Source organism: Topomyia yanbarensis, chromosome 1, assembly GCF_030247195.1.
Source record: "Topomyia yanbarensis strain Yona2022 chromosome 1, ASM3024719v1, whole genome shotgun sequence".
Classification (NCBI taxonomy): domain Eukaryota; kingdom Metazoa; phylum Arthropoda; class Insecta; order Diptera; family Culicidae; genus Topomyia; species Topomyia yanbarensis.
Window position 1 is genome coordinate 22,339,150 of NC_080670.1, and position 27,974 is coordinate 22,367,123.

Below are 27,974 nucleotides of genomic sequence, written 5' to 3' on the forward strand. Positions count from 1 at the left end.
TCTGGAGGGTTAAGAAAAGGTTCTTAGCACGATTTGCCCTCATGGTTAAGAACTTTTCTTCTAGTCACTGGGTGACGTGACTGGGATTAGGACCAAAAAGCAGATTACCGTGAAATAACGCTTCCGGTAACGTTGCAGAGAAACGTTGGAGTTTGGTATTTATTTGTAGACCATCCAGTAGTAGCTTGGCTAATCTATGGACCTGCTTACAAGTGAATGTTGTCGCTATTTGTCGACTCTTTTGACCTTGGTTATGGGTTAGTTCAGGCAAGAAGTGCAGGACTGACACCTAAGAGATAGTTAATTATTCATGGCTTGTTCTTAAGATTATATAACTCGACCGAGCACACCAGCTTTTAGAAATGTGGTTGAATAATCGGTTCCAGCAAACTTTATGTCGAAACATGGATAAATATTTCTCATGTCCTTTATGGGCAGAAAATTTTTGCGTCTAGCTATAGCATCAAGTTTATTTTTCAATTTGATATCAGACTTTGCTCGGGTACTCAGCATAATGATAATAAAAAAATGAGGATTTGCATATCGTAATCAATACGGATATTGACTAGAACAGGAATAATTGAATTCCGTTGAAAGATGAAGGTATAGATAGCACAGTTGTAGGAAAAAGTATTCGCGAATAAGGACTAACACTGCTAGTATGTTTACCGTATCCATTAATAGTCGATTGATCCGCTCCGTGCTTTCGTCGCACCTCTATCTTCTGCTCTATGTCGGAGCCTCGCTTGGTTCATGGAATGGCTCGACTTATGAGCTTTGATCTCTTACTTCATATTTTCATATATTACGTCGCCTTTTAGCACTCGTCCCTGTGAGTCGTTTAGGTGCTGATTCCTTGAGCCTTTTAGCTCATGTTTTCGTCAATCATTCAGCTCCTGGCCTTCTCACAATCTACTTGGATAGTTCCCGACGGTGAACTCACCCTACTCTGACCGATAGTACCCCGACGGCGGAGTTTCCCCCGACACCGATACCTGCTTCCTTGAGCCATTTAGCTCCCAGCTTTATTGAGATCAACTCGGATATTATCCTACTCCGACTGAAAGTTCCCCGGCAACGGAATTTCTCTCGGTACCGGTGTTTGTTTCGTCAGCCAATTAGCTCCCATTTTTGTCACGATTCTGTCGGGTTGTCCACGGCGGCGAATCTACCCTACCGTGAATTCCCCGGCGGTAGATGGCTCCCGATACCGATGTTCATTTTGTGAGCCATTTATCTCCCCGCTTCGTCTCGATCTAGTCCCCGGCGGTGGACCTAGCCTACATAACGGGCCAGCCAGAAGGTGCTAAATCCATCCAGCGAGAGTAACTTCCGGTTCACTGGCCCCAACGATCCAATGCTAGCTATTCGTCGTGGTCTACTCAGTCTAATCTCCGGCGGTGGATCTAGCTTACCCACGAGCTACTCGGTAGGGTGTCGAGGTCGGTCCGATGGGTCCCGTTCGCTGGCCCCCCCCGACGACCCGAACCCGGTGCTACGTCCCGTACTACTCAACTAATGGACCCAGTCTGCACCATCGGAGAGTCTCCCGGCGGCAGAATTTCTCCTGAAACTCGTTCACACGCTCCGGGCAAAGGGGTGACGAAGCGTGTCCAAACCGATGCAGCTAGTTCCGGACGCATCCGTGCACGGACAAAAACAGCGTCAAATGGAAGTTCACCTCTCCATGCTTTCTATGTTCCCAAGCGGACATATTTGGGATGAGTCGGTCGGCCCTATTCCACGCGGCGTGTGACGTGTTGACTTTCACTCAATTCTGAAGAGTCACTTCGGGTGACCTGAAACGCCCATTTAACCGCAACGGGGAATCTCACCTCATATCCCTTTGCGGAACCCGAACTACCTCTGCGATAGTCGGTTCTAACCTTCAGCATAGGTCGTCCCCCTATTGAGGATGACCATTTCCAGAAGTTTATCAAGAGTATCTAGCAGGCATACAGGCCGATATTATGCTGGATCTCCTGGTGGCTTCCCTCGTTTTGGCAGCAGCACCAGCTTCTGGATCTTCCGGTTGTCCGGGAATTTTCCTTCGTCCAGGAATCTCTGTAGAACTAGCTTGAACATGTTCTGAAACGCCAGGATCGCGGTCTTCAGTGCCACGTTGGGATACCGTCTGGACCAAGAACTTTCTTTGCTTTTAGCCCTTTTGCCACGATAATGAGCTCGTCGTTGGAGACTTGACTAGCATTTCCACCGTCTGCATTGACCCAAGCAGACACATTTTTTTACATGTTGTGAAAAACCTCTCAAAACTATCACAGTAACGTATTGAAGCTACGAGACGATTCTCACAAGGGTTGAAAACTATTTATTTGCGCCTTTAATGGTTACGGACTGCAATGAAAGGAAAAATAAAGTATGACGAATTCACGAGAACAGACAACCCATCAAAGGATTTCAGATATAAAAAATATAATTTATTTCACTTTGTTATATTCAATTAATTTTGTATTAATACTTATTACGTTTTCACTGATTTTTACAGTGTTGACTGACTGTACTTTGATGCAGGAATTTTTTTCAAACTCCTCAGTACTAGGGTGAGTTCTGGATTTGTTTACTTCTAAATGTCCGTTGGATTGATCAAGATCAAATAAAATTAAACTCGCCTCTGCCGTGCTGGTGGTTCTTTAAATATTAAGGTCTGATCATCATACCCTGTGGCTTATCCATGTTTTAAGCGAGTTTAACAGATCGGATTACGATTAGCAGAATACGGATCGCAAGGATTGCTTTTCGAGTGCAAAATTCATCTCAACTCGCCTGACGTCACAGATAGCAAATACGTGAAAATGTTCCCTTGCAATGAACTCAAAACAAAACCTGCCCAGAAATGTCGAAAGCAAGAGGTGTAATATTTGTGCTTGTCCATTTAGTGAAAGAATCCTGACATATTTAGGCAACATGTTAAAATGCGATCCTTGTCGTATCTCAAATTCTTATCTATTAAGTTGTGTATCGGGCAACCGTTTCAATGTTGATCATTTCTCATGCTTATCGTTTGTTAAAAGATAGGGCATTAACTTAGAACGCTGCACCTCGTAGCAAAATTATTCATAAATTATATTGGTAAAATGTCTTTCCGCTCCTAATTTTAAAATACGCTAGATGTTTCCTGTTAATCATTAAGAATCGCTATTTGATTAGCTCAGCAATATTTATTTTTATTCGAATATGTGTACTTCTATTTACAGTATAAATTTGTGTTTTGTTCGATTTGATTTGCATGCAACATTTTTGTGTAGATGGTATTTGATTTACTAAATGGTATTTTGTTGTATAGGAACACAAGCTTAGTGAAGCTGACAACTTAACTAGACCTAGTGGTAATAGGTGATTGCATTCGGTGATCTAACGAAATCAAGGAGCGATCATAATCTCACTTAGCTAAGCCACCAAGGACAGCGAGTTAACTAGCAATACGACGGTTATTTCCTCAAACTAATTCTGAAGTTATCGACATATTACAGCAAACTAAACGTTAACAATATCTACAATGAATAACGATACATTCTACTTCAGTTTACACTGGCAAAACAGGAGACACTTCTGCTTGTCGCTATTCTCCTTACAACATACAACTGCTATTTTTAAGTAGTGTTTAAACCTAAAAAGTTACACACAGAAGAGGTCCTAGATGGCACTGAACTGGCACAGCCAGCTCGCTTATAAAGTTACATCGCCAAACTCAAGCAGCCACTTCTCGTAAGCGGCCAGACTGTTGGGGGCAACCGATCGGCGAATTCGTTTCAGTGAGTTGTGAAAATCGCTCTCACGAATGCTGCGTAGCTTAGTTGGGTCCATGTTTTTCACTTCCTCCACGTTGAGCTCTGTGGATAAAGATAAAAAAGGCGTACGTTTTAGTGTTTTAGGGTGCACTGTGAAGACAAGTCAAACCTCTGATTGGTTCCAGCGCTGCATCCTTTGCCAGAGCTGTCAAATCTGAGCCAGAGTAGCCATCGGTTAGCACTGCTAGCCGCTTCAAATCTGCATCGCCAAGTGGACTACCTTGTTTTTCTAGCAATCTTCGAAGCAGGAGCTCCCGAGTGTCTAAATCGGGTAACATAACGTAAACTCGCTTCGGAAACCGACGAAGTGCAGCTTCATCCAATTCCTGTGGTCGGTTCGTCGCTGCCATTACAATAATCTTGTCCGTTTCCGCATTCGCTGGAAGTCCGTCAAATTGTACGAGAAATTCTGTTTTCAACCGTCGAGTTGCTTCATGCTCGCCAGTGCTACGCTCGGATAGAAGCGAATCTACTTCGTCAATGAAAATGATTGATGGTTGCATCTCTCTGGCCACTGCAAATAGTGCCCGCACCAGTTTCTCACCATCGCCAACGTACTTACTGGTTAGGGTTGAGGCCGATATGCTGAAGAACGTTGCTGAACACTCGGTTGCGACTGCCCTGGCTAACAGTGTCTTGCCATTCCCGGGAGGACCAAACAGCAGTAAGCCCTTGGCAGGTGTTCGAAGCCCGGTGAAGAGCTCCGGACGGACGGAAGGCAATATAACCATTTCCTGGAGTGCTTGTTTCGCCACTTCCTGGCCAGCAATATCCTGCCATTGCACTTTAGCACCACCTTCGACTATCTCATCCATGATGATTTGAACTAGCTTCGGTTCAACCCCTTTCACATTAATCTGCTGCGGATGCTGTTGGGAGGATTGATTGCCGGAAGGCATCCCCAAAGGTGTTCGGGAACGTGGAGGAGTATTTTTGCCACCGCTGTGACCATAACCGTTGCTTGTTTTTCGTATCGGTGAACTACCAGGAATCTGCAAATGAAAACGGCGCCAGTCGCGGAAATTGAATTAATTCTTGGCAAAACCCTTAACGAGCCACATGTCTTCCGACATATGGAAACGATAGCTCGTTGTTGAACGCTAGAACGATATTCAAAACATACCGAAAATTGCCGTCGAATGGCGGGTGGTGTTGCAGCTGGTTTTGGCACAATTTTCGGCATTCCACCTGCGGTGGTTCCAACAGTGCCTCCACCATTGCCAGTCGGAGTGGTTCTCGTTCCCCCCATACTACGTGGCAGAGTCTGTGACTTGTTCATCACGCCCAGGTTACCAGGTCGTTTGTAGCCAACCGTTAATTTCCGACCGGAAGCTGCAAAAAAGTGGAGAAATAGAATAAAAATTAGCGTTGTTAACCAGTAATAAACGAGATACGTTAAAGCTTTCTCAGTTGTATACAACTGTATTATTTTTGCTTCGGAAATGTTAGTAGCAACAGATTTTGCGCCAACTTGTCATTAGGTTTGCAGTACTCTCTCAAAATAAAAAAAAATGTGGGCGAAACCATTTTTCGCTATAAATTTGTCTTATGTATTATTGACTGCTTGCCAAGCACGATCAGTCGCCGGATTTTTTTCGTTTAAATCGATTGCTTGAGGTCATGGGGAGCTTGGGCTGCTTATCTATCCTTCCGGCCATCATATCGTATAGAAGACACACTTAATATGTGTAGGTACAAATGCGATGATACCTGATGCAGAAAGTGCACTGATTACCCGGCAATTTTCTTTCATAGGAGTGTCTTCTCAGGAAATCATAGTTTCGTAGATAACGACGAGGATGGTGGAAGAGCAGTGGGTACAAGGCCAAATTCATTCTAGCTGGTACTAAAATGATAAGCAAGGGAAAAGTAAGGGTTATGCTCGGGGTCTGGAAAGAGAGAGCATTACCCTGCTTTTCTTACTTATGAGGTTTTAATTTGGGGCTATACTGAGCCGGGCTCTATCCGGGTCACCGCAAAAGTAAGATCTGATGGCGGTTGTGGATCAGAGCCTAGTACAGCGGCTGCGGGCGAAAACGGCATCAGTAACATAGCTAATTTATGGTGTATATTATTTACACCAAAATACCCAAAAGGCAGAAACTACGTATCCAATACAAATAATTCACGTATTCCAGTATCCTAAAATATTCAATAGTTACCTCGGTTTAAAAATAGGACTAAAATCAGATATTACAGAGGGGGACTGTCAAAAAGCTTGTGTCGATAACTAAGTCATGCCAATTATTTCTAAATTTTTATTTGTAAAATGGGCAATATTTTGAGTGCTTCAACAGTATAATCTTTCATATTTAAATCTATCTCTAGCTAAAAGAAAATCATTAGAATTCACAATACATATGTAAATTGAGTGACGATTGGTCGTATAGCAAAAGAAAAAAATACCTCCTCCATCAGCAAATTAATCGAAAAGCAAACAAAGAGTGAAAAATAAACATCAAATTTCAAGCAATCACCATCACCTTCACTCTCCATTCCCCTTTCTGCGGATATCTCGGGATGCACTAGCTATGGCAGTATAAAAATCTTACACCTACACATACACACACTCACTTACCTCCCGGATCTGCTGCGGCAGCATTTCTAGCGCTATTGGGCCCAACGGTCATGGGACTATCGTGGAAGGTTAACATACGGTTCTCCTGTTGCTGATTCACTTTCGCCACTGGCCGTCGGTTAGGTTTACCGATTGTCGTGGGAATCTTAAATTGTGCTCGCTTTTGCGTGTCAACTCTGGGAGTGTCAGATTGGCCAGTACTAAGGGTGAAGGTGCTAGATCGCTGCAGTTTGTGCGCTTCGGAAATTTCTAACTTGTAAGCCTCTATCATGCATTCTATGGACGTGGGTTATGACACGGGAAATTGGGGTAAACAAAAAATGTAACGTAAGTTTAACAACATAATAAACATAGACATTGGTGAAAATAGATGCATTACGAAAGTATCGATATCAATGTAGTTAAATCTTGAAGAATCAATTTTTAACAACTTAAATTGTTTCGTATTTAGAACGATTTTTGTAGCCTTTCATTACCTATTCTATTAAAATTAACGAATTGTTTTTTTTTAAATTCAAATAAAATTTGCTGCATTTGCACAGTTTGGCAGAAAACTACTTTCGAAGGAAAAACATCTAGTCCTCTTATGCTGATTTCGTTTTTAGATCAGATCGCTCGGAGCTGTCACTTTTGTATGGAAACTAAACATTAAAGCGAACCTAGGGCGACTCGATTCTAAAACCGAAAACAGCGTTAGTATGTATCCTGATCGTCCAACATTCAGTTTCGAAAGAGAAAGTAAACAAATCGAAAGAGAAAGTAAACAAAGAGAGGCTCTCAATGTTACTTACATCCTATCCTTAATTTCCTCCAGAATTAGTCTAACTAGTAAATACTGAATTGTACCTTCTCCCCGAAAAATTCGAGCTAGCATCAGAAATGAGATAAAACTTCGCTGTAAAGCATTGTGTGTGTGTTAACCATCCTAACTCCCACTAGCCTGTAGCGATTTACAGAAAAAAGATGTTGGTATGTATTTAAACATATTCATTCATGCAAATTACTTCGCTGTGAAGTATTATAGTCAAAGAGCAACTTTGGCAAAACAGTGCCATTGTACTGATTTTGCATTTGTCTTGAACATTACCTACACCGGAAATAAAAGTTGTTAAAATGAAATTCGAAACGAACTTTAATTGAAAACACTTCATATCTCCGAAATTTCTAAATAAAATAATTGGGTCATTTGAGTAGTGCTAAAATTACGTGAAAGAAATAATTCTATAAAATCAAAAAGGGTTTGACGCGTATTTTTGAAAACAAAAATTAAGTGGCTGATGGTAAAAGATTATGTCAACTATTAGTGAAGTGTTATGGATTATGAAAAGTAACTGAATGTGAATGACACGTAATTACATTAACACCGACATGCTCCATTAGTTTTCTGTGACCTCGTTTCTCCATAATATAAAGACTGAAATACAGATAGATAAAAGTACGCGACATGTTCTTGCCATGCAAAGTAAACGATTAAGGCTGAAAACACAAACAAGGTGCAAACTGTCTATAATCGATTATTGGCCGCTTCAAAAAAATAACTTCCTCAAGCACGTATGGAGCATATTATAGCAAACATTCGGTGGCATATGCACGTGGAACATTTGATAACCATAGCTAGTTGTATTGCTTGTAAGCTGCAGATATCAATGTTGAATTTATAATCGAATTGGTGAAATTTTCATGTTTCATTCCGTAGAAAGGTCAAAACATGCTAGTATAAACATGGAATTATTTATTTCTATAAACCTCACATGACGCTTATCTATGTATGTTAATCTAGCCAGTAGTAGTATACGAACCTAGGAAGTGCAGCCTGTCCCGGGCCATGGAAAGATTCGTTTGCATCTTGTCGTGCAACCGTTGAGCTCGCTCCCAAACTTCACCTCGGCCTCCCCAACATTCTACGGCAATTCCACGCTCCAGTTCGAGAATTCCTTTCCGGTACAACTCAATGGCGAGTTCTTTTTGTCCTGAAAATGAAAATAAACATTATGTTATGAGAAAGATCTACACTTCAACAGGGCGAGTTTTCTTATTGCGATTATCGAGGTTTTAAGCTTAGCTTTTTAGGGTCACTCGCACTTTTTTTCGAGCGCCGTTGTATTTTGTGCAACACTTTCCGAAAATCTAGCGAAATCTTCTTTCAGCAACAGCGGCTGCTCATTCGGGGAGCCGTTCGCGCGAGTGCCGGAGGGTTAAAAAAAGTGTGCGGGGTTGGGGTTAGGTCATTGCACTCTTTTTTGAATTCTCAGAGTACACCCCCCCTCCCCCCCTTTCATATTGTGACAAATGTCAAAGTAAGCTCATGTGCCAAATATCGCATCATTTCTCGCGTGTTTTCTGAGGAGGGCCAATAAGTATTAGGGTGGCACAAATTTTAGAATTCAGTAGAACCGATCTAAAAATACTTGCCATACGACCTCATTCAACCATGCAAAATGTTGATTTGGTTGCACTATATTTTAGCACAAATGGTTTAAAGTTTGTATGTGATTTAACACGGATAAACGATCCACATTATTTAATATTTCATAGACACACTCCTATGTATTCTAAAAATATATGCTATGCTGATTTCGGTAGACACGAGTACCGTGTACAACTTCCCCGAAGAGTGTAATAGGATGCGACTTCTGGTTCGAAAGTTATTCTTTATACAACGCTTAAGTGTCTACATCGTTGGTGAAAATTGAATTTATCTGGATACTCTGGCTGATACTTCAATCAAGTTAACCGTGATATGCTAGCAATAAACCGAATTAGGCAGCTATCAACATAGGCGGTCTTATAGTTCAGATGCGAGCGTCATAAATAGACAACCTGAAGGACACGAGTTCGGTTCTAAATTATTAATATTTTTTTTTTTTTTGCTGCCTGTAAAGCGGGAACGTTATTATGTAGAATTGTTAGTTTCCAATAAAGTAATAAGTGATATAATACCCGTTATTTCTGACGTGTTATTTTATTTCAGCAAATTTATATTCTAACGTTATATTCACGATGCCACTCCAATCTTAATCCCTGGATGATTCGTCCAAAAGTTTTGGTTAAAATCAAATTGTGCTTCATGGCTGGAGACACTCTTGCTGGCGTATAGTGACAGATATTGCCCGACATACTCCATTAATCTACCTTCAGTTTACGGGGCACTCCATAGCAGGTCCAGCTCCACATGGATGTGATGAACATCAATTGAGCTTCAAAATAACGGGAATCTTGCCTGCTTCAGTCTCGTTTCAATTTTAATTTGCTCAACGTATATTATTATTTTTTTTTTTTTAAACGGGCTGATAGGACTGCAGCTTATAGCTTGAGGGATCTCGGTCCGTCCCGCGAGACAAAATTTGCAAAATCGGAAGGATTAGCGACTGTCCGCCAAATAAACACCGGTCCTCGGGAGGAGGACTAAATTTTGCGCCTGTTTGTCTCGAAGTGTGTAACGTCAAGTTCTCTATTTTGTCTGGTCCAATGTATCCTGCTCCTAACAACGCGTGCTAAGTCGTCAGTGATTCAATTAAAACTTCGCATTGATTCCGCTTCTATTTTCTTCCTGATCTCCTCATGGGTCCCCTAGGTCAGAAGCGGATCAATCGAATACAAACTATTTGGCGCAAGTTCAGAGCGTGTAACGTCGTGTCATCTAGTCTGTCATCCTATGGAAAATCATCCTACCATCGCCTTGGGGTCAACGTCATATTGGCAAATTTCGCATTGAATCCGCTTCTGTCTCTTCCTAATCTCCTTTTTGTCTCCTAGGTCCGAAGCAGATCAATCGACTATTAATTGAAACGGTAAACATACTAGCAGTATTAGTCCTTACTCGCGAATACTTTTCCTTCAACTGTGCTGTTTCTTCTCTATCTTATAACATAACTCGATTATCCCTGTTCTAGTTAATATACATATTCATTACATTATGGACCAGGCGAACCCTGAATTTTTCTATTATTATTATCCTGAGTAGCTATACCAGTGAAGGTATTTTAGGATTTCGTTAAAAAGAATCTGCCAATAAAGGCGTAAGCAATATTTATCCACATAAAGTTTGCTCGAAACGAATGTCCGCCTGGTTCGACTCGAACAGACCACACCGACCCGAAAGGGTTGCTTATCATTTCTGAGAGCCGGTGTGCTTGATCGAGTTTAATAATCATAAGAACAAATCCTGAATAATTAACTATCTCTTAGGTGCCAGTCCTGCACTCCTTTCCTGAACTAGCCTCATACTCACGATCAAAAGAGTCGACAACTAGTAGGATCTACATGTCCCCCACCCAAGCGAATTGATCAACTTGCAAGTAGAAGCACATATCTACCAACCAGCCAAGAAGACTTCCGAATCAATGAGAATGGACCATGCCAGTCGAAGGCCACAGGCCCAGCACCATCTCGTACAGTGTCATTGTCATTTCTCAGCCCACCCTCTGGCAGACGTTCATCCGCCCATCTAGACTCTGTCAAGATGAGAACCTACAAAGCCTAACTGTTCGTATGTGCTAGTCCGTTTAGATTTTGGTTTGCTGAAACGAAACAAGAAAAGCAAAATAATTGTGATTAGTATCGTAGTTATAATAAATAGGTAAACGATTTCTCCACTGTTGTCCGTTCCCTTGTTCGTAGTCCTCCCTCCTGTTCCTGGTCTGTTTGGGCCACTGGCTTTCGGTTTCCTTGGTCGTCACGCTCGATCGATTTAGACATCATAGCAGGAGAAACAAATGAAAAGACAAAACAAAACAAAATGAAAATAAATGGACGTCTGCTATCTGTGCCTAAATTGATGTTGCTTCTCAGTTTTGCACGACCCAGGGGGGACTTGGCCTTGATCCCAATGCTCTGTCACCGATGTTACGTGATATTCGTTATGGAATATTCTTTGTGTGGGGGCCATTCATAAGCAATGTTGTTCGTTTTTTTTATCCCTGATCCGCTGATACGTCTAAAATTCATTTTTAGTTTTTATCTCGTTACGTGACGCTCTTCCCCTATTGTCAATATCCAACATCATTTATGAATGGTCCCCTGGTGATATATTTAGAGCAGACAATCCAATGAAAAATAGGATTGACAGGATTTTAGTGCGCTGTTGGCGCCTTGTGTCACATCTTCATGTTTGTTATTCATACTAACAATACCAAAGCATGCGATGTGATGACCGGAAGATTAGAGAAGCAACTCCTCCCCTTCCCCCCCAATTTGCTCAACGTATATTATTGTACACAAAAAATACATAAAAATAATTCTGTTACAATTCGATCCCAAGTCCTTTGGATTGCATGTTCCGAACGATACCATCTGGACTATATTTCCGCTTTACCCCAATGGTATAACTGGTGACCACAAAAAATACGTCAAGGTTTACATGATTGAAGTTTCAGCTCGCCGGGTAGCCAGAGACAGCTCTATTTTCATAACTTTCAGGGCAACGAAAGTTTGTATTTGCAATAACTCATGAACCAGTTGTTATAGCTATGATCTGTCTCTAGAAGAAGTTGCTCTACTTGGCTGAATCTGTAGAATGCAGCATAAAATATATTTTCCAGGGGCACCAGGCGGCATATTTATGAATTTATTGAAAATGTATTATTTTCTCATAGTAAACTCCATAGAAACTTAGAATCATTTGTGCTAAAACATGCTTCAACAGATTTGATTCAAATTTAGCGTAGGAGTTCGTTGAACAATTACGAATTTTTCTAGCTTGGTTCTGTGGTATTAATTTTTTTTCATACATCCTCGTGCCACCCTAATAAGTATACTGTCAAAATTCGCTTTGAGATGAAATTCTGGACAAACCATTAATCGCCGATTTTAAATCACAGCAACAGACGAAAGAGAAAACTTTTCTCTGTCATAAAATGTTAACATTCATTCTCGAAGAGTTACGGTTTGTCCGGAATTTTCTCTCGAAGTGAATATTGACAGCATGCTTATCCGCCCTTCTCAAAAAACACGCGAGATTTGGACGCTGACCTTCAGGGAAGTTGTAGAACGACAAATTTTAGAAAAGTTTGCTGTAAAATGAAAAGTATGACAGAGCTTACATGTCTTACGTTCTGTCATACTTTTCATTTTACAGCAAATTTAAAATCAAAGGATAGGGCGTTTCTTAGAAAAACTATTTTATTCTAATAACTTTTACAGTATTGATTTAAAACTGAGGCAGTCTTCAGACAACTTTGAGATTGTTTTAAGGCGAATCATTTGTTTCGTGGCATCACATATCTACCTATAATCGTTGGAATGTTAGGAGCACTTTTCGCCAAAATCGGGGTTCTTTGGAATACCAATATCACTTATTAAAAAGTTAAAAAGTTCAATTTTAAATCTTGCTAAAATTAGAACCACTCTAAGCTTCTGTTTAAACGAAAAGTAGGCCCTTGCAAAGAACAACAGCTTTCGTAAAATTGTTATACGGCTATGTCATTTGTAAAAAGTTAAAATTCCTGTTAAATTTACATTCTGGACCACTGTGCATTGGTGCTACGTGGATTTTTTTTCGAGTGCTGTCCAACTGGAGCTGTAGATCTAGGGTCTCAGAAGGGATCCCCGTCAGAATCACACACTACAATTGCAGACGAGACAGGTTATGGCGCCCACTAAAACACTGGTTTAGGCCAATTGTTGCGGGCCTTGATTCTGAATGTGTTAATTATTGTACGGTTCAGGTATGTGCGGGCGTAGGGATTTCGCGTGTATCATCGCGAAGGGCTCGAGCATTTGTACGTTAACGTGTCCGATTGTGTGTCGCGTGTGCTAACGTGTATGTAACTTCGCGTGTATAAATTCGATATAAACACTCCGGAAGTCCGCAAATGGCTCACTGAACGAACATCCCTAAGGTGCCCTAAGTCAAATTCGCTAGATTTTCAGAGCAGCGTGCACTCAGTGCAACCGTTTGCCTTTCGCATATTCGCGAATTCTAAAACACTATGATCGCGCGTGGACCGTGAATCTGATACTTAATTTTTCGTGTACGGCTCAGATTCTAGAAGAAAGTGAGTTCTTCCATATCACTAGAGTTCCCAGTCATGTCGCCGTGTTATCTACTGGATATGAGCTATATTTTTGATTGGTATAACTGAATGCATGGACCTAGGTTGCTAGAATGGAGGGTAAAGATTTCCGGACGTGACCGATTCATGATCGTGCGCATTTGTGGGTTCGCGTTTGTAACTTCGTAAGTACTAAAACGTTCACATTATTACCTGAGTGTTAAGTTTGCGCGATCGTGGGCGTAGGTGTGCGTAGATGATCGCAAAGGGCTGAAGCCTTCGTATGTTGACGTGCTTGTCGCGTGTATGTGACTTCGCGTGTATAAATTCGATGTTGTAACCAAGTGAAACTAAAGCTTACATATTCGCGTATGTTCTTGGATGGCCACGCGGACCGTCATTCAGATATTGAGTTTTCGGTTTACGGATCACATTCTAACAGGGAGTGAGTTACTCCATATCACCAGAGTTCCCGGTCATGTCGCCATGGAAAGTGTTGTCCAATGGATATGAGAGCTTTCTTTTTAGTTGATTCAATTGAAGGCATGGACCTAGACTGCTGGAATCGAGGATAAAGAATTCCGAACGTAACCGATTCATGATCGCGGAGGACAGTAGGTTCACGCTTGAGACTGCGTTTGAATGTTTAAGTGCTGAGACGTTCATATTATCACCGGGATGTTATCATGTCTGCGAGAGCGCGGGTGTAGATTGCGTGGATGATCGCGAAGGGCTCAAGCATTTGTGTGTTTGTTGCGTGTATGTGACTTCGTGTGTATAAATTCGATTTTTCTGTCGCCATGGAACGTGTAGTTTAGTGGATATGAGCATCACCTTTTTGATTGGTCCACCTAAAGGCAATGAACTTATGCTTCTAGGGCCGAGAATAGGGGGTTTCGGACGAAATCGACTCATGATCGCGCTAACACGGGCATTTGGAGGTTGACTCTTGGGACCGCGTTTGTGACATTATAAGTTCTAAACCGTTCTTTTAATCACCGGGGTGTTATCCTGTTTGCGAGATCGTGGGTGTGGTTGTGCGTGGATGATCGCGAAGGACTCGAGCGATTGTATGTTGACGTTTTCGTCGCGTGTGCTAGTGTATATGTAATTTAGCGCGGACACATTATTTTTATAAGCGTGTGGCTATTCGCATGTTCGCGTGTTCTTCAATGATCGCCCGTGGACGTCCAACTGCAGGTATGAGTTTGGGCTGCTAGGATCAAGGACAGGGACTTCCCGACGTGATCGATTCATGATTGCGCGAGCGGTGGGTTGATGCTTGAGATCGCGTTAGTAAATTTTTGGATGCAAACGTTCACTTAATTACCGGGGTGTTTGAATGTTGTTGAGATCGCAGGCGTTCGCATTTGTGACCACGTTTGTGTTATCGCGAAGGCCACGTTTGTACGTTTGAATTGAGAGATTCTGAGTGTATATGAGAGAATAATCAATTTGTGTTAGTGAGTGTTAGCATGGATCGAATTTAAAACATAGCAATAAAAGAAGGGTGCCTCCAGAGGGAATTGGGCCCTAAACGCACATTTTATATTATTTGACCATGGCAGTGGATAATAGGTCGCCAAGTTAAGTACATTGATCAGTAAGTATAAGTAATAAGTAGTTAAGTAAATTGATCACAATGTAGCTTAACTAAAAAGAAAAAATCGTATCCCAAGTTTCTGTAATACTGCTTTGGTGGAAAAGCCCCCGGACCACATCAAGGTACAGTATCATGCCGAGGGCATTGGCATTATGTGGAAATATGGAGCAAAAATATACTAAATGCTATAACTTTTGAAGTAACTGTCGGAAAATAGCAATTCACGCCTTTTTTAAAGAAAATAACCTTAGAGTTTGAATGGAGACATTTCCATTCCTCGAAAAATATGGAAAAGTGGGGTGGGGTCTCCAAAATTCCTTATTTTTAATCATTTTTCTGCTCTGTTTTGCAAATCATGCGTATTTTGCACTTTTTTCCAATGTGGAAATATCTCAGAAATCAAACGGAACCTTTGTGACCTTTTTCCAAATACGAAAAGTTGGGGTTATAGAACCTTTTGTGTTTCATAGTGAAATTGATTATGTTCTCGTTTTATGCTTTAATTAATTCTCCTGAACGTTGAAAATTCTCAGGAAGAAAACAAAAATAGGTTCGATACAGTTAAAATTTAGAGACATCAGATTTTTTGCCATTTGGTCTAAAAACCGCTTTTTTCGTTAATTGTCCAAATACCCCAATTTCACGTATTTTTCCAGAAATGAAACTTTCTCCATGGAATCCGTAAGCGTATTTTATACAAGAAGTAGCAAATACAATAATAATTTAATGTTAAATGGAATTCATACGTACAATTTAATGATAAAAATGTAGAATTGAGACAAAATGTCAAAAAATCTAATGTTTCTGAATTTAACCGACAAGGAATCAATTTCTATATTATTTCTGAGAATTTTACATGTTCAACAAGGTACATTTTATGGAAATTGATTGAAGAAAAATAGATATTTGCACGAGAAAATGGCACAATTTGATATGAATGTCAAAATGCACTATAACCCCAACTTCTCGTATTCACACAAATGTCACAATGGTTCCGTTCGATTCCTGAGATTTTCTCAAATTAAAAAAAAGGTTACATATGTATGGTTTGCAGAATGGAGCAGAAAAGTTATTAAAAATAAAGGGTTTTGGTGACAAAATGCTTCAAATCCTCAATTTTTCGAGAAACTAAAATATCTCCATTCAAATGTTTCCTTTAAAAAAAGGTATAAACTGTAATTTTCCGGATACTACTTCACAAGTTCTAGTTAAAAACATCAAACGAAGGCGGAGGCATAAAATTGTCTAAATGATGTGAAATTTGGCATCTGAGCTTACATTGACATTTGTCACAATATGAAAGGAGGGGGACATTGAGAAATGAAACAAAAAAAACTTCCAATGCCCTATTGGGAATCGAATTCAAGTGAGTTGCGTACAAGGCAATCGATTTGCCAACTACACACTATGCCCGTCCCCAGTAGGACCAATTCGTAAAACTTGAATACCACTTTTTGTTCGCTCTTCATGTTCTAGTTATTTTCCGTCGGCCTATATCCGCTACGAGGCCAAAAAAGAGAAGTGACTCCACTATATGGACTAGATATCGACCTATCAACTCATGGACCGGGGACCAACGGTTTTATTTCCCTTCCGAAGGGAGGCGTGGCCACAGACTTTTTTTACCTCAGCAAAATCTCAACACCAGCCGGGGTCGATTGATCCTAAGCGGTCACGCTTACCACTCAACCGACGCCGTCCTTTTGTTTGTTCTGTTAAGGGGGTTGTGGACTCGACAATATTCAGTGAGTAGCACTTCACGAACATTATGTTTTTATGTTTATTTGTGTAATACATGTAATACAACAGTTACTTTCCGCAATAAATTAGGCCCTGAAGAAGATCCCAACCACGGATCGAAACGTCGGCGAAGATAAGTTAGAATCGAGGCAAATTCTTACGTGACTGCACTGCCGAAAACATTTCCCGTTCTTACAATTTCCACAGTCGAAAAGAATCAATTCACAATTTTGAGTTTTCTATTTTGGATTAGTTTGTTTTTTAATGCTTCTAAATATAATTAAAATGTAGATTCGGGTTCCTGTTGTCAATTAATAAGTCGGATTGAAAGATGCTGAATCTTCTCCATCATTTTTTGCTGAATTGAGAATTTTTCTGTTGATTGGTTAAATTGCTACCATTTTTTGTATACTTCTTTACCAATCATGCATATCAGTTTACCTTGCTGATTTGGTTGAATCGGTGAGCAACTGATAAATTTAAAATCAAAATTTACAGATTTATATTTGGTTTTTCTCATGTATCATGCCGAGGGTTTTTTAATGGTACGCATCAGTGCAAGTGTAAATAAAGCAACGTCGAGATAAATATCGCCTTCTAGTTAACGGCTAATGTCAAATTAGACACATAATGTATTACGACTGGTCACTTTTTCGATCGAATGTGATTTACATTCTCAATAATATCAACAAAATCAATCCGGAATCAAACAGAAATTGGATTTTTTTTATTTAGATTATAGAGGTTTTAACCTTAAGGTCATTCGCCTCTTCGGGTTAGAAAAATCTCTTATGAAAATTTTCTAACCCTATGTGCGGGTTTGGGACTCGAACCCAGGTGCGCTGCGTACAAGGCAATCGATTTACCAACTACGCTACGCCCACCCCCAGAAATTGGATTCGTTGGAACCAGACTCATTCAAAGAATCAATTCCACCGTAATGCAGAATAAGGCTAATTAAAGCAAAGGTGATACTATGAATGTTGTTCTGTTGTTAAGCTTCTCATTATAAGTAGAAGTAACTTAATTAAAATGTACCGTTTTTTGAAATTAGCGATGATATCTAGCCCTCGAAAATTAAATGCCACAAAAGCGTATTGGTATGTCTTACTTAGGTCTAGATGAAAAACACTGCCTAGCATTGGAAACATTCGCAACAACGACTTCAGTTGCTAGTACGATTTTATTTTGTACCATTACTCCACGTTGTTCTGATTCTCCTACTTCTCTGCTATAAAGAGTGATTTGCCTATTTTGATCCTATTAGGGAAAATGTCACACTATACTCTTCATTAATGCCATGAAAAATGTTAAATAGTCGTAGTTCACCGTATTATTTGAGTTAAATGTGATGAACGGAGATAGCACACGCTGAAAACAAATCAACGGGTACAAATGTGTGAGGGGATTACAATAGAAATCGGTTGAAAATGGATTCAGCACCCTACACTAACGAGTTAGAAACTTGGGGAGACGCCAGAGAGTCTCGTTTATCTCTTGTGATACTACATAGGAATGATTATTTTACGCCTAGTTTCGTCTGATGTTCTTGTTGGCTCATGCCATATAATCGTTTTGACGGCAGGCCACCAAATAAAACTAATCTAGCACACCATCGGACCTTGTTGCTGTGTCAACAGGCAAACGGGTTTCTAAGGATTTGGTTTAGGTTGAGTGATGCATAAGATGTGAACGTTGCTGTTGTTACTATATGAAATATTATCAAACTGTTGCGATGAATTTTGATATTTATTGATTGCAAGAATTAAGATGAAAAATATACTAATATTCATACTAAAACAGATTAAGCGAGGTCGACACACCTTTAAGACTATTCCAACAATTATTTGCGAGAAAATCTTTGCGCATTGTACATTGTGGGGAAAAGAAAGTAAACAATACGAGACTCTCATTTGCACTTAGGGCTTTTTGACATGTTTGTTTAGATTTACCTTATAGCATGATAACAATGACGACACCAGGATGTGCAAAGCCCACGGAAGAATTAAGAATGGTTTCATGGAAAATATGTGAACGTGTATAAATGTGGATACCTGGCAATCTCTATCTCTCGATCCATGAGGAAGGATCAAAACAACTACAAAAATTATTATTAACTCGAAATATCTACATTGTAGCGATTGTTACATCGTAGTTCACTTTATCAAAAGCGGCAGATTGGTTTATGCATATAGCAACAAATTGATCCCAACAATCCACACTCTCTATTATGTAGCATATCGTAAAAAATGGTTGGAAGGAGAAAAACCGAGACAAAGCAAGCATTTTCTTTGACGTCCCAGAACACCAGGACAGTCAGTTAAAACCAGGACATGTCACCCTAAAAGCACCAGAGAATATTAGCAGCCTGTGCTTTATAGTGGCGACGACTGTGTGGTTTGAAAGCAACTAGCAAAAGGCACTGATTAAAGAAATGCATTTGTCCTAGAGCTCTAGTTCGTGTCGGAACGAGGCATCGTCACAATGCTTTTAAGTCTAATGTCTTGGCTACTAATAGTATGTAATTGTTCCCATATAACCGAATGCTTTCACACAAAGGTATGAAGATTTTTATACAGTACCAAGATACAGAAATATTAGTTGTTCATATTTAATTGCAGATAATATGCAGCACTAGAAATCTGCAGGATAACTACAATCCTATTTCACATTCTCCCTCGCATTCTCATTTTATACTCAAACATTGGTAGTTTGACTAATTTATAGATAATATTTACCATACATACATCATGGTAACAACAAAAAAATGCTACAGGACACACGCCACAACATAGTGGTATATTAAAGTAAATAATAGTTTGCTCGAAAACCACAAGACATCTCCCTTTCTGCTGAAAATCAAAAGAAATGGGTCTAATGATTGATACATGCAATGGCTGAAAACGTGCAAAGTTTATGCAAACAAACTATAAGCTTGTAGTGAAAAGGTGAAAAACCCCATCGTCAACATCATCATTTTCCACTCGCCACGTTATACTCTTGACCCAAAACACGAAATGCTACTAAACGGAAGAAAAGACGGCACACCCCAAGCGTGGCTGGAGGAATAAAGTGCGATTCTTACGTCGATTTTTCCTTTTCCTCCGGCGGCAGTACCAGCTTTTTTCGATATCCGCAGTGTGCCGCGGCGCAGCAACGATTTCGTATTTTCTCATATCAACCTGTACTGTGAATTTGAACACGTGAAGCCATCTGTTTCGAAGTTTGTTCAAAGCTCGATTATGGTGGATAGAATATTGATTGGTGTAAATTTTCTTTCAGGACTGACAAAAAGACCATCTGGTTTTGGCCGCGGGAAACGATTTTTATGGCGCACGTAAGAGTTTAGTGGGCTGTACCAGAAGGTGTAAGCAGGATAGAAAATAATAACGAAATAATGTTTTTAGGGATTTTTTTGTGTTGTCCTACTCTGCCGGTACTCGCATAACAGTCCCTTATGATAAATCATCATATAGAGAAAATGCGTCCATAAGATTTTTGTTTTATTTTATATCCAGGTGAACTGCGTACGACAACTACACTATGCCCTACCACTCCCCAAATTCGTTTCATTGATGTGCATTTGATCAGGAAAGTAAAAAAAATCACAGGACAAACAGATAAATATTGTCTACAGCTTTAATCCAAAATGCATATGGGACTGGTATGTGCGTTCGTTTCATATTGGACTGACATTAGATGATGTTTTTCGTACATTTTTAGAATAAATCAATAATTTTCAGTACCTTAATTGATAGTACAATCTACAATAAAAATAAGACCTATCCCTGAGGTTAACTCAAAACTGATGGAAATGCATATGATACTTTGTGTATCATCGCGAAGAGCTCGAGCGTTTATACGTTGACGTGTTCGATCGTGTGGGCGTGTGTATGTCGCGTGTGATAGCGTCTATGTATCGCTTCACTGCGCGTTGGTCCGCTCAACGTTAGAATATTGTTCAGCTGTTTGGAATCCGTACTACCAGAACGGGATTGAGGGAATCGAGGCTGTCCAACGCAGGTTCATACGCTTCGCCCTTCGTCATCTCCCATGGCGAAACAGATTTCAGCTGCCGAGCTATGAAAACCGTTGCCAGCTGATACACCTCGATACACTCAGCATTCGGAGGGACTGCTCTCGAGCCCTGTTCGTCTCGGACTTACTCTCTGCCAGAGTGGATTGCCCTACAATCCTCGGACGTCTGGATCTTCAAGCCAGCGTTCGAGCTCTACGCAATAACTCCCTTCTGCGAGTTCCGTTCAGGAGAACCAACTATGGTTGCCAGAGCGCTGTTACCGGACTCCAACGAATTTTTAACAGTGTGGCGACGGCCTTTGACTTCAACAGGACGCGGAATGCGATAAAAGTGAAAATGTTGTCAATTTTAAAATGTAATTAGTTTAAGCAACCACCATTGGGGCCAAGGGGCCTGTTGGTGAAGGTAATAAACATAAACATAAATGAATGTGAAGAAATTCACGGCGAAATGTTGGCATCTCAACTCTCCCTATCAGACACGTTTCCATAATTGGGTTAAATGCCAAATTTCAAACGACATGTTTATTATGCGTAATAAATATAATAAATGCAACAAGGGCTCTTTATCCAGCCCAGAAGAAGAATGGATGGAAGATTAGCAATACTGGCAAAGACCGACTACCATATGAGCGGTTCAAACTCGATAGGGTGACGCAGAGTACTGCACTGGATGATTTCGAAGAAAGAATCAGGAGTGCGATTTTATGAAGTTTTAGCTTCCGATGGCCCGACGTTTTCGGACAGAGTGAAGCTCTGGAGTGTTGAAATGTTCACCACCGTTTAGGAAGGCAAAAGTAGTACAAAGCAAGTGTCAGACCTTCATGAGACCTCAAGAAGTCACTTTTCTATCATATACGCCAGCTCTAAATCCATTCCCTGACCCAGCTGTCACAAATACTCAGACGAACAACATACGACTAACAACAATTATACACTAGTACTAAGAACTACAATTATTACTACACTAACACTATTATTATTGTTTATTATTCAGAGTGAAAAATCTTAAAGCAACTGTCTGTCAAAGGTTCTTTAAAACTGATAGGCGGAATATCAAACTATGGGAAAGAGAAGATGGTCTCATCAGGAAATTGATAAAATTTTACAAAAATCTAAATGCAATACGATTTATAGAAGGCAATATTTTAATTGGTGCTTTTGAAAAGCTTGAAAAAATATAAAAAGGCCTGGAAAAAATCAGGGAATTGCATCTTCAAAAATGAGTCGACCTCCTGCTTTAGTCCACCTTTTGTCCTAATTCGTCCCACTGAGCGCCAGCTAGACACTGAAAATATCTTTATTTTTTATGTTTTTCCTACTGGAGCTGTAGAGCTAGGTTCTCGGAAAGACCACACTCCCCCCCGTCAGAATCACACACTACAATTGCATGTATATGTAGGCAATGTCGCACACTAAAACACTGCTTAAGGCCAATTGCAGCGGGCCGTGATTCTGAATATGATTTTCATTGTACGGTTCAGATATGTGCGGGCGTAGAGACTTCGTGATCGTGTGTATCATCGCGAAGGACTTCGAGCATTTGTACGTTAGTGTGCTCAACAGCATGTGCATTTGTATGTCGCGTATGCTAATTTCGCGTGTGTTCTTGGATGATCGCGCGCGGACCGTGAATTTGATACCTAATTTTCGGTGTACGGCTCAGATGCTAGAAGAAAGTGAGTTCTTTCATATCACTAGAGTTCTCGGTCATGTCGCCATGGAAGGTGTTTTCTAGTGGATATGAACTTTATTTTTTTATTGGTCCAACTTAATATATGGGCCTAAGTTACTAGGACGGAAAGTAATGATTTCCGGACATGACCGATTCATGATCGCACGAACACGGACGTTTGTAGGTTCGCGTTTGAGACTCCGCAAGAGCTAAAACATTCACCATTTTACCGGGGTGTTATCAAGTTTGCGCGATCGCGGGCGTAGGTGTGCGTTGTTGATCGCAAAGGGCTTAAGCGTTCGTATATTAACGTGTTTGTCGCATGTGCTCGCATGCATATGATTTCGCGTGCATAAATTCAATTTTGTAACCATGTCCATATCATTCTGATATTTAGTTTTTTATGTACAATTCACATTCAAACAGGGAATGAGTTACCCCATATCACCTTAGTTACCGGTCATGTCGCCATGGAACTTGTTGTCCAGTGGAGCTTTCATTTTTTAATTGGTCCAATTGAAAGCATGGACCTGGTCTACTGATACTAAGGATACAGACTTCCGGAAGTGACCAATTCATGACCGTGCGAGTGCGGATTTTTTAGATTCACACTTGAGACCGCGTTTGAAAAATTATAAGCGCTAAGACGTTCACCTTATCACCGCACCGGAATGTTATCATGTTTGCGAGGTCGCGGATGTAGGTACCGTGGATGGTCGCGTAGGGCTCAAGCATTTGTACGTTAACGTGTTTGTCGCGTGTATGTGACTTCGCGTGTATAAGTTCGATTTTATAATCATGTGGCGTGTATTTTTGAACGATCGCGCGCAGACCTTGAATCTGGTGCTTAATTTTTAGTGTATGATACAGATGGTAGAAGAGAGCCCGTTTCCCGATATCACTAGAGTTCCTGGTCATGTCGCCATCGCCATGGAACGTGTTGTCTAGTGAATATGAGCGTTATTGCTAGGGCCGAGGTTGGACTTCCACACGTGACCGTTTCATGATCGCGAGGGTGGTGGGTGAGACCGCGTTTGTAAGTTTACAGTTACTACAACGTTAACGTTAACTACCGGGGTGTCTTAATGTTGGCGAAATCGCGTAGATGTGTAGATGATTGCAATTGCATGGTTGCGTTTGTGACCAGGTTTGTGGTGTCGTGCAGGCCACGAGCGTGTGTACGTACGCATTTATAGAGTATAGATAGAGTATATTATAAATATAGTAATAATAGGAATCATAACATGCCGAATGAGTAACGAAAAAGTAGACTAATAGAAGTACGAAAGAAACAGACTAACGAAGTAGAAGATAAAAATAAACGCAACGAATGTTGTTTATATATTGTACGTTTTATTGAAAATGAGCCATTCAATCATTTTGAGGCGACGAACGGGATTAACGAATTTGATAAATGCTGAAAACGTCGAAAAATATGTTTTACCCAAGTTTAATGTGTGCTAATTATTTATTTAAACTCAATTTGTCAATAAAACTGACTACCATAAGACTCCCAATAAGAACCTCCCGAATGAATAGAATCGATTGCAAAATTGAACACCGAAAGGACTAGCCACTATTCTATCGTATACGCCAGTTGTGCATCCATTCCCTGACCCAACTGTCACAAATATTCAGAGGAACACATACACAATACGCATACGACTAGCACATAACAATTGTGCACTAGTACAAAAACTACAATTACTACAAAACGACAACTAATAGATTTCTACTGATGTTTTTTTTAAATTAGTTTAATTAGCCTGTGCACGATAACGAAGCTGACCGATAAAAGGACGCACAATGACCCTCACTATGAGCCCCGTCCACCAACACTGCCATTAAACCGTGGAACAATGTCATCAAACACGGCCCACAGTAAAAGTCAATCCACGTCGATCCGTCAGCTGGCCACACCAGCGCGCACAGGCTAGTGGTTGAGCGTTAGTATGCGCAAGTGCAGAATATGAAAAAACACAAAACATTGAAAAGCGCGTAAGCCCTCTCGGTGTCCTCGATGCACCGCTATCGAGACGTGATGCAATGATGTTTGCAATACTGTCAAACCCCTTAATCTAGGGGAGGGACACTGAAAATATCTTTTTTAGGAACAAAAATGACCCTCTAAAAGCTATGAATTCGTTTTAAACATCAATGCATAGGCTTAAATACTTTTTTTTTGAGGTCGCTAGCCGTGCATTGAAGAATGCCTAAAACTCTGAACTAGGCCCCGTCGAGTCCAGTCCGTCATCTGTCCGTCTCGTCCTGTCGTGTCTGGGGCTTCCAGGTTACATGCATTCACCAGACGAGACTAGCTTATGTCAGCTTAATTGTGCACTGGTTTCGTAGAATCGAGGCGATCATCGAAATGATAGATCCTACGAGTGAATGCACTTGGCCCAGTCACCTGTCGAGCATTTGTATATTTGCGTGTGTGAATGTTTACGTGTGTATGGGAAGTGTTGCATGTTGAGATATGTGTGTTACAGTTTGTTGTTCGTTCCTACTTATCTGATTCAATTGAGTATGAAAGTACATCTTAATTTTTCTAAAACCTGGCGACGTCTGATGGCAGCGAATAGTCATTGTTGACAGCAATGTTGCCCTTTTATGTTAAATTATCTCGGAGAAGTCATCAGAGGAATATGACGCATGAGATCGAAAATAAATAAAATAAAATAAAGAGTAGAGTTAGTACTGTTATTGAATATTAATTGAACAACACATGTACCATGCAATAAAACTACTTGGAATCGTCCAAATGCCAGAAAATGATATATATTTACCATTAACGACAATTAACACCGTTAGAAGTTTCTCATGCTATGCTGGGCGGGAATGGATCATTGACGTGCATCGGTAAATCAATCGTACCTTCATTTATCCAATCCGAATGAATCGAATCGAATGCACGAATTGAACACCAGTAAAAAATGACCAAGGAATCCCAAGAAGGATCACCCACTATTCCATCATATAAGTCAGTTCTGCATCCATTCCCTGGTCCACATGTCACAAATACTCAGACGCCCACATACACAGATAGACACACGGCTAGCACACAACTGTACACTAGTACCAAAAACCACAATTATTACAACACAACACAACTAATAGGGTTCTACTGTTATTTTTTTTTAATGCGCCTGTGCACGTTGCCGAGGTCGACCGATAAATCGACACACAATAACTTCCACTGCGAGCCGTGCTCACAAAGACTGCAGTTAAGCTGTTGAACAATGTCTGCAAACACAGCCCACAGAAAAAGTCAATCCACGGCGACCCGCCAATCGGCCACGCTAGTGTGCACAGGCTCTTAGTTGACTGTTAGTTTGGACTGGTGTAGAGTATGAAAAAACACAAAACATAAAAAAGGTCCATAAGCCCTCTCGGTCTCCTCGATGCACCACTATCGAGGCGCAATGCAATAACCATCCTAAAGCAGGTGTCTGCTCAAATATGCTTGAAGATGTTTGCAATACCGTCAAACCCGTCAACCTAGGAGAGGGAATGCATAGGCTTAAATTCGGAATAATAGCCTGGGGGTTTCCTATAGTCATTCTTTTGCTCGGAATACTTAATATTCTTCGGTAATTTTTACAGAAAATGTAAAACAAAATTCACCACCGGTACTATCACGCTCGACATCTACATTCCAATCTTATCTGCCAGCATCCAATTACTCATAAATTTACCAGGAGCAAACCGTAAGATAAGCTCCGAAATTAGAGCTATATCTTCAAATGGCCAACCGAGTATTACGAAACTAAAAATCGTGCCCTATACTTTATTTTTAAATCATCATTAGATCGCTAAGAAGCAAATGTTAAGTATAACTTGTGAATTATCGTAGCGCTATTTAATGATGAACACTTCTACGCACGTCGTGTTTTTATTGTAGAAATTTCTTCATAAAAAGACGAGTCTCACTTATCGGGTTTCATTTAAAGTTGTTTCGTTTGCTTCAGCTGAACGATAATGAATATTTCTCAAAAGCAGCAATATCAAATCTGGGAGAGTAACGAGGAGATTCAAGCATTTCGGGAATACTTAAGAATTCCTTCCGTACACCCCGATGTTGACTACGGTAAGATATCCTACAAAATGAATCAGCTAATTATATTTTCTAATCTACCTCTATTAAACAAACGAACGACCATTCAAAAAGATGAGTGCGTACACTTTTTGCGTCGACAGGCAACTTCGTTAGACCTAGAAGCGGAAGTTGTTGAAGTAAACCCAGCAAAACCGGTCGTCATCATTTCCTGGGTGGGTACCGATCCGTCGGCTCCGTCAATTATTCTGAACTCTCACATGGACGTGGTACCTGTTTATGCGGAAATGTGGTCCCACCCTCCGTTTGCGGCCCATATGGACGAGGAAGGAAGAATTTACGGTCGCGGTTCACAGGATATGAAATGTGTGGGTATTCAATTTTTAGCCGTGATTCGGACACTGAAACGCGAAGGGGTTAAACTGAGAAGGACACTTCACGTGACTTTCGTTCCGGATGAGGAGACTGGAGGTGAACTGGGAATGAGGGACTTTGTTCGTACGGAGAGGTTCAAGAAACTCAATTGCGGTTTTGCTATCGACGAAGGGTACGCGACGGAGGAAGAAGTGTTTAGACTGTTCTACGGGGAGCGGGCCATCAGACGTGAGTTGAAGGTTTGAAATGTTCTACAGAATATTAAGGAAGCTATTATTTTCCTTCTAAAGGAGCAAACTTTTATATATCTGGCACTCCGGGTCACGGTTCTTTGTTATTGAGCGGTACGGCCGGTGAGAAGGCACGCAAACTATTGGACAGAATGATGGATTACCGTGCAATGGAGGAGAAAAAATTGGAAAACAATCCAGAGCTATCGATAGGGGACGTAACAATGCTGAATCTAACGATGTGTGCGGTAAGTGATATAGTTACAAACAAAAATAAATTTCATGCCCATTTTACATTTACAGGGTGGAGTTCAATGTAATGTTGTTCCCCCGGAGATTATGCTGTGTTTCGACATCCGAGTTTCGAATGATATCAGTATCAAGCAATTCGATGCTCTATTGGAAAAATGGTGCAACGAATCCGGCGGAGGAATTCGTATCGAGTTTGCTGTGCAGAATCCTGTCACTGAGGTGACCAGACTTGATGATTCCAATCAGTTTTGGGTTGCTTTGAAAGGCGCGTTGGATAAAATGAACCTTGAAGTACGCCCCCGAATCAATCCTGGGGCGACTGACATAAGATTTCTACGAGAATTGGGAATTCCAGCGGTTGGATTTTCTCCGATGAACAGAACACCGGTCTTGCTGCATGACCACGATGAATACTTGCATGCAGAAACATTCCTGAAGGGTATCGATATTTACAAAGAAATTGTGGTGGCCATTGCAAATGTTTGATTTATGCATATTTCATAAGAATAACAGTAAAATTTTATGTATATACATAATCATTGCTTATCGGATTTTGCACAATTGGTAACACTGTGCATTTTGATGAACGGTTTTGTTATTTTTTATTAGGTTTCATTCCCGACAG

The 27,974-nt window shown here is 40.6% G+C and overlaps 2 protein-coding genes across 4 annotated transcripts in view; one reads left to right on the forward strand and one right to left on the reverse strand.

Moving 5' to 3' along the window:
- Positions 1-3,159: 3,159 nt before the first annotated feature.
- Positions 3,160-27,974, reverse strand: part of LOC131677085 (spastin) — a 49,631-nt gene continuing 24,816 nt past the window's right edge. For 2 of the 3 annotated variants that reach the window (XM_058956663.1, XM_058956662.1), the window contains 5 exons: positions 8,187-8,357; positions 6,388-6,663; positions 4,933-5,141; positions 3,919-4,801; positions 3,160-3,851 (listed from right to left, as the gene is read on the reverse strand). In XM_058956663.1, the coding sequence (XP_058812646.1) occupies positions 3,688-3,851; positions 3,919-4,801; positions 4,933-5,141; positions 6,388-6,663; positions 8,187-8,357 (1,703 nt within the window). In that variant the 3' untranslated portion in view covers positions 3,160-3,687. The remainder of the gene's footprint in view (positions 3,852-3,918; positions 4,802-4,932; positions 5,142-6,387; positions 6,664-8,186; positions 8,358-27,974) is intronic. The other variant, XM_058956664.1, reaches the window with a different exon arrangement.
- LOC131677086 (aminoacylase-1B-like) lies at positions 26,144-27,855 on the forward strand. The gene is made up of 4 exons (XM_058956665.1): positions 26,144-26,525; positions 26,607-27,095; positions 27,158-27,345; positions 27,401-27,855. The coding sequence occupies exons 1-4, from the start codon at positions 26,417-26,419 to the stop codon at positions 27,833-27,835; spliced, it is 1,221 nt and encodes a 406-aa protein (XP_058812648.1). The 5' UTR covers positions 26,144-26,416; the 3' UTR covers positions 27,836-27,855.

Excerpts from the sequence above, each read along its gene's own strand:
- LOC131677086 (XM_058956665.1), top strand. The coding sequence starts at position 26,417 with ATGAATATTTCTCAAAAGCAGCAATATCAAATCTGGGAGAGTAACGAG. Across the intron at positions 26,526-26,606 it reads ACACCCCGATGTTGACTACG|ATGAGTGCGTACACTTTTTG; the intron begins GTAAGATATCCT and ends CCATTCAAAAAG. Across the intron at positions 27,096-27,157 it reads CGGGGAGCGGGCCATCAGAC|GAGCAAACTTTTATATATCT; the intron begins GTGAGTTGAAGG and ends TTCCTTCTAAAG.